The sequence below is a fragment of the Octodon degus genome, unplaced genomic scaffold (assembly GCF_000260255.1).
Source record: "Octodon degus isolate 3935 unplaced genomic scaffold, OctDeg1.0 scaffold00113, whole genome shotgun sequence".
NCBI classification, from domain to species: domain Eukaryota; kingdom Metazoa; phylum Chordata; class Mammalia; order Rodentia; family Octodontidae; genus Octodon; species Octodon degus.
Window position 1 is genome coordinate 7,898,800 of NW_004524689.1, and position 6,463 is coordinate 7,905,262.

At 60.0% G+C, this 6,463-nt stretch overlaps 2 protein-coding genes across 5 annotated transcripts in view; one reads left to right on the forward strand and one right to left on the reverse strand.

Moving 5' to 3' along the window:
- The window catches only part of Fbxo2 (F-box protein 2), a 6,981-nt gene extending 1,992 nt beyond the window's left edge, over positions 1-4,989 (reverse strand). Inside the window, exons 1-3 of one of the 2 annotated variants that reach the window (XM_023699570.1) lie at positions 4,562-4,989; positions 640-993; positions 57-186 (exon numbers count right to left, since the gene is read on the reverse strand). In XM_023699570.1, coding sequence (XP_023555338.1) covers positions 57-186; positions 640-993; positions 4,562-4,610 — 533 coding nt within the window. In that variant the 5' untranslated portion in view covers positions 4,611-4,989. Of the gene's footprint in view, positions 1-56; positions 187-639; positions 994-3,650; positions 3,760-4,561 lie in introns of those variants that run through there. The other variant, XM_004639656.2, reaches the window with a different exon arrangement.
- The window catches only part of LOC101576402 (F-box only protein 44), a 6,305-nt gene continuing 3,622 nt past the window's right edge, over positions 3,781-6,463 (forward strand). The window contains exons 1-2 of one of the 3 annotated variants that reach the window (XM_023699572.1): positions 3,781-3,846; positions 4,996-5,283. In XM_023699572.1, coding sequence (XP_023555340.1) covers positions 5,019-5,283 — 265 coding nt within the window. In that variant the 5' untranslated portion in view covers positions 3,781-3,846; positions 4,996-5,018. The other 2 variants (XM_004639657.2, XM_023699571.1) reach the window with 2 other exon arrangements.

The following is a 6,463-nucleotide window of genomic DNA, read 5'->3' on the forward strand; positions in this document are numbered from 1 at the left end:
GCCTTCCTCCCTCCCCGGCCTTCCTCCCTCCCCTCCTTTACCCCTCTCCTCCTTACTCGAAAGAGGAGGCGAAGTACTTCTGGACGCTGTCATCCTTGGGGAATTCCACCCCGCTGTCTCCGGGCATCTCCTCCACCCTCCAGCCATCCCCACCATGCTCCACGTCACACCAGCCCTCCAAGTCCTCTGTAGGGACAGGGACGGCCCCACTCTGGTCACCCAGTCCTTGCTGAAGTGGCAGGGGGACTTTTTTTTTCTTCTGGTACTGGAGAGGGCCTTCCCCTGGGCTATATCCCAAACCCTTTTTTATCTTGAAACAAGGCCTTGCTAAATTGCCAGTGTGGGGCTTGAGCTCTTGATCCTTCTGCCTGGCCCTCCTACAGTGCAGAGATGACAGGCGTCTGTCACCATGCCCAGCTAGGACTGGCTCAGTAGGGGTCAGGGCAGACTGCGGTGGGCTATGGTGACTACTTCCTGCCTCTCCTCCAAGGGGCCCAAGCTCACTGAGGCAGGACACCAGGGAAAGCAACCCCAGACAGGAGGTGGCGGCTGGGCACAGTGGTGACAGAATCGCCAGGGCGGCTCCAGGCCTGGCCCCAGCTTCTCCTGCCCTCTCCAGCCCAGTGGCCCTGGCCTCACCTTCCCCGCACGGGTTGCGGAGCAGGTTGCGCCTCCGCTTGCTGAGGAAGTAGAACTGCTGCCAGTGATCGCGCTCCTCCTCCTCGCCGCAGCCCTCTGGCACCAGCCCCTCCTGCTGACACTTGAGCAGCCACAGGGGGGCGCCGTCCACCAGCTCCTTCCAGCGCAGGCACACCAGGCGGCAGGCCTGCACCAACTCGGCGGCGGGCAGCTGGGCCAGCACGCGCAGCAGCAGCGCCTCGGGCAGCTCCGCCAGGTACACGGCCTCCTCCGACTCCTCGTCCCCGGGCCGCTCGCCCTCGGTGGCCTCCTCTGGGCTCGCCTCCTCCTCCTCCTCTGGCTGGGCCACGCTCTCTGCAGGAGAAGACGAAGTGGAGAGGCCTTGCTTCCGGGGGCTGGGCCCCTCTGTGCCCATTCCCCCAACACAGCTGCCCAAGGGAGAGCGTCTGCGACTCCACATGTGTCCCCAGGGAGGAGGCCAAGCCACACATGGGCCCAAGAACTGCTTGGGCACCCTGCGTAAACCCCACCTTGCGGAGACCCGAGTAAGATCTGCCGCCTATAGCACTGTCCTGAGCTTCATAAGGAATACTGTTACCCCTCCCCTCCCCTCCTCAGGAAGCCTCCCTGGGTTGCCCTTAGTATACCATCCACAGCCCAAATTCCAAAGCTTCCTAGAATTTGTCCCTGGATGTAATCAGCTTTTTTGGGGTTTTGTTTTGCTGTGCTGTGCTATGCTTTGCTGTGCTGTGTTTGGTTGACAGGGGTACAGGCTGGCCTTGAGCTCACAGAAATCATCTTGCCTCAGCCTCCAAAGTGGTGGGATTACAAGCACGTGCCACAATGCCTGGCTATTGATTGTCCTTTTTCTTCACCAGCCTCATAAAGCCTAAAAGCAGGTGCCTGGCACCGTCCTATCCAGAACTCTACTGGCCACTCAGCAAGTGCCAGACCTGTTCCAAGAGTTTAGTTGCTCGTTGAAGCCTCACACCACCCAAGGTTGTGGCTTTTTATTTCAATGATGAAGAAAGTGAAGCACAGACAGAAGCAATGGCCAGGGTCACTGGGTCATAAGTAACTGGAGCCTGCAGCGACACCCTGAGTCCAGTGCCAGAGTCACCAGATCATCGAAAAAGAATGAGCTGGATTGGTGGACAGATATGGAGAGGATTTTGAGTTTGCAGAGGAACACACTCAGGTCCAGAGATGTGATGTGACTTGGCCAAAGTCCCACTGATAGCCTTGGGTTAGGGGACCAGGTTAGGGACCTGAGGGCCGTGGGGAGGGCTGGAGACCCAGTTGTCCTCACCCAGCCACCAAAGTGTGACTCTGAGTGGGAAGCAGTCTGCTATCAAACAGGGAGGTGGCCAAGGTGCCCTTTCCAGCTCCTGTGCTTCAGTTTCCTCATCTGTGAAATGGGGTCACTATCTCCTGAGGAGAGATGAGGACATAAGGCGGAGGGCAGATGTCACACGGATCCCAGCTCTCCTCACTGGGCCACCCAAGTTAAGTAAGCAGATACCAAGAGCCCAGTGTCTCTGGAGGGTGCCCAGCATGGGGAGCAGACAGGGCCACTCCAGAGGTGGGAAAAGGCCTGACAATGGAGAGGGGGACAGGCGGCAGGGCTTGGATCAGAGTCTGGGCCCAAACCCACTCATGTGCAACACATGCTTGCACACACATGCACACACATGTACACATGCATACACACACACACACATGCACACACGGGCACACAGCCAGGCACCCTGCTGAATAGAGTTTAATCACTGTCCGTGTACCCAGGTTACCCAGGGCACCCTCAGCAAGATTCCTTAGTGCCTCTTGCCAACATAGGACTTTACCTTCATATCTGCATTGTGTGACTGACGCAGGGCTTATCCCCACTATGGTCAGAGAGGAAACTGAGGCCTAGAGACCCTCATGAGCTTCTCGTGAGTCACATCATACACCATGAGGAGGGCACAGAAGAAAGTAAATGCCAGTGCATCCTGCAGCCCGCTAGTCTCTGGGGAGCCCGGCGGCGTCCTCCCCTCTCCACACCCCGCCCCACCCTGGCCCCAGTGGACACCTGATGCTCCCCGAAAGGTGCCCTCACAGTCCAGTCTCCTCTCCTGGCCCCCAGACCTGGCGCTGAGGCCCCAGATCCAATTACGCTCCCCCCCTTTCGGACACAACTCCCCACATTGTTGCTGTGGAAAGTTATCTGGCCCCTGGAAGCTGCCGCCTGGCTGATTCACTCACCTGGGTTGGGCCCCAGAGTCCAGGGAATAGCTGGGCCCTGGGGAAAATCGTGGACCAACTCTGGGGCCCTCTCAAGTGTGGCATGAGGACTACAGGTTGGAGCAAGGGCTGTGGGATCTGGGAGTCAGGGCTCTGAGAGAGGGGGCTCTGGCTACCTGAGTCTCCTACTGGCTTCTCCCAGCACTGCCCACCCCGAGCTAGGCCAGGAGATGTAGGGAGGCGAAGGCAGTCTCCACCCTGACTCAGCAGGCCACCCCTACAGGAAGCTGGGCGGTGGAGGGGTCTTCGGTGCCAGAAGAGGTGACTGAGCAGTCTCAGGGGCCTGAGCAAGAGCGCCTCACTGTCTCTGAGCAGAGGCAGTGCCCCAGGCCAACGCAGCCCCTCGGAAGGAAGGTGGGATGCGGGGTCAGAGGCCCTGAGCCCCGAGAAACCCGCAGGCCACAGCTGACCCACGCAGAAGCGAACGCAGAAGTCTGCAGCCACCTCGCTCCCGCCCCATCACCCCAGACACAGGGTGTCCCCCAAGATCGATCCATTTTGACCGGAGTCCCCTTCCCTGCTTGCCACCTCCCGGGGCTCCCAGGAGTCCAAGGCAGCAGACAGAAAGAAGAAACCCGTGCTCAATGGAGACTGAGCCGAGGGCTCTGCCAGCGGGAAAGTTTGTGCGCAGCTTTCGGGGCCTCTGGCCCTCTGAGGACCCCTCTGGCGCCCGTCGCTCTCCCCGCCTCCCTTCCCGACTGCAGCCCCGGCGTCTGGGATGTGGCTACCTGGGTCCCCGTCTCCGTCCATCGCTGCGGAGCACGGCTGCAGGAGGCAGTAGCCGAGGAGCCGAGTCGCCTCGCCGCAAGCTGCGAGTCGGAGCTCTGCCCGCGTCTGGGGCGGCCGGGACAGCCGCGCCTCTTAAAGGCCCCGCGCCGCCCCGCCCCGCCCCGCCCCGCGATCCGGGCCACCGGCCCCGCGAAGGTCAGGAGTCGGGTTTTCCTTACTTGAGGATTCGACCGGGGTGGGGGACTCCCAGCTCGCTAGGGGCGTGTGCACGGAGAAGGAGATGGGCCAGGCGATTTGGGGCCTTTCCTACGCGAGGTGCGGGGCGCTCGGCTTGGTGGGGCGGGGGTGGGGTGCAGGCGCCTTCCGGGCCCCCCAGGTGAATTTCTCACGCGGTGGGGGGTGAAGAGCGGAGCTGGACCTGGTGGACTGGGGTGGGGCCACGTCCTCCGGGAGACCGCGGGACCAGGCAGCCCAGCCCCGGGGACCCAGCGGGATCTCAAGGGGTCGGCCGAGCGCAGGTGACCGCGGGGCGCGCGGGGAGGGGCGGGCACGCTCGCTGTCCCAGGGCTCGAGCGCCGCAGTGCGCCCAGCGCCGACCAGGCCAGGCTTGCAGCGGCGGGCGGCGGGGACCCAGGCTGCGGTCGCCATCGGTGCGCTGGGTCCTGACTTGGGGGAGCCCGTAGAGCCACAGCGTGAAAATCGGAGGCCGCAGGTGCCCTGGGGGCCCCGGCTAGAGTCCAGAGCGGGGGTGGGGTAGGGTGAGGGTGTCGTAAGGTGCTTCTCGATCCATCGCCCATCTCTCTCCAGTCCTAGCTAGGCCCCCATTTTCTGTGATCTTGAGAAAGTTGCTGAGCCCTGTGGGCCTCCCGTGGAGCGGTGAGAAAGAGCCCCTCCAATCTGCTCTCCTCACCGCGGCGGAGGCTGGGAGAAGAGCTTATGGAGCAGGGCCGGGCTGCCATTATTCCTCCTCGCAAAACCGTGGCTACTGAACAAGGAAGGCTGCTTTAGGATCAAAGAGGATCGGCCTCCTCTCCCTCTCTGTCGCGGCTGCGCGACCTTGGACAGCTGTTTGATCTCTCCTGGCCTCCTTCGCCACCTTAAGGCTATCCTTAGGAAGGGCCGGGAAGTCACCGTTGTTGAGCACCTGCTGTGTGCCAGGCTCATTGGATTGCCCCAGTGACCCTGGAGGGAAGCCCTATTTCCCAGCCCCATTTAGATGACAGAACTGCAGCTCCGAGAGGCAGTCAGGGGCCCCTGGGATGGGACCCTCCCCCACTGCCCAGAGCTGCACATCACGGTCAGGGGAGGGGGCGGGTGTGCACTGTAGCTTCTCCACAACCACAGGAGGGAGACCCGAGGCCACCGCCATGGCCGTGGGGAACATCAATGAGCTGCCGGAGAACATCCTGCTGGAGTTCTTCACACACGTGCCCGCGCGCCACCTGCTGCGGCGATGTCGCCCTGTCTGCAGCCTCTGGCGGGACCTCATTGACCTCGTGACGGTCTGGAAGCGCAAGTGCCTGCGCGAGGGCTTCATCACCCAGGACTGGGACCGACCTGTGGCCGACTGGAAGGTCTTCTACTTCCTGTGCAGCCTCCGCAGGAACCTCCTGCACAACCCCTGTGCTGAAGGTGCGGCCCAGCGCGGTCTGGTGTACCCTAGCACAAATACCAACTCTTGTTGATCGAACATTTACTGGGAGCCATGTCCTTGGGGTGATTTAATGTCCTCTCGAAGCAACCCTTTGAGGTAGCAACTGCTTTATACCCAGGATCCAGATGGGTAGGCTGAGGCCAAGGCTAGTAGTTCTTGTTCCACTTCTAAGATTATTTCTCCAGTGACGTTTCCTAGGATTGTTGGCCACCTGGAAAAAATTGTGCCCAAGATAAAGATAAAAGTCACAGCCATGGTTTGTTGGCATTGTTCCCAGATTCCAGGGCCGAGCCTACTGTGACTGTCCCAGAAGACAGGCAGGGGTGGAGGCGGGGCTGTGCTTGTGGAAGAAAGGGAGATCAGGTCTTCTGACCAGAAGCAAGCAGCCACAGGCCAAATAAGGCTCCTGTGTCACCCAGCCCCCCAGCTTCCGGTGGATCCTTCAGCTTTCGTGACACTGGGACCCAACACCTGACCCCAACTTAAGGACAGGCTTATTCAGCTCAGGGTTTCCAAGGCTTCAGTCCATGGTCAGGTGGCTCCCAGGAAGGAACCTCGTGTTAGAAGGGTGTGGGGGAGGAAATCTCTCCCTTCATGGCGACCAGGGTAAGCTGGGCACAGGCGAAGGAGGAAGGAAGGGACAGAGAGAGTCCCCAGAGCCATGGCCCCCAGACCCACACAGACACACTCAGAAGTGTGCATGCTTAATCTCCTACCTAGGTAGCTCTGGAGTAAATCCAGCTGACTTAAAAATGAACCCTCAGGGGCCAGGGAGATGGCTCAGTGGAATAAGCACTTCCCTGGCAAGTGCAAGGGCCTGAGTTCAATCCCTGGTTCAAAAAAAAAAAAAAAAAAAAAAAAAGATGAACCCTCATACTCCATTATATTGTCACTTGTTGGGGGCACTGGGTGGGACAAGGAGTGATCAGATCTGGAGCCCAGTGATGGTTAAAGGCCCTCCATGGGGCCGGGGAGATGGCTCAGTAGAATAAGTGCTTCCCTGGTAAGCGCAAGGGGCTGAGTTCAATCCCTGGTTCCGCAAAAAATAAATTAAATAAAATAAAAAAATAAAGGCCCTCCTGAGGAGGCAGCACACCTGACTCACATTTGGAAAACTGCAGGCCACAAGCCAAAACTAGACAAGGAGTTGAAAATATC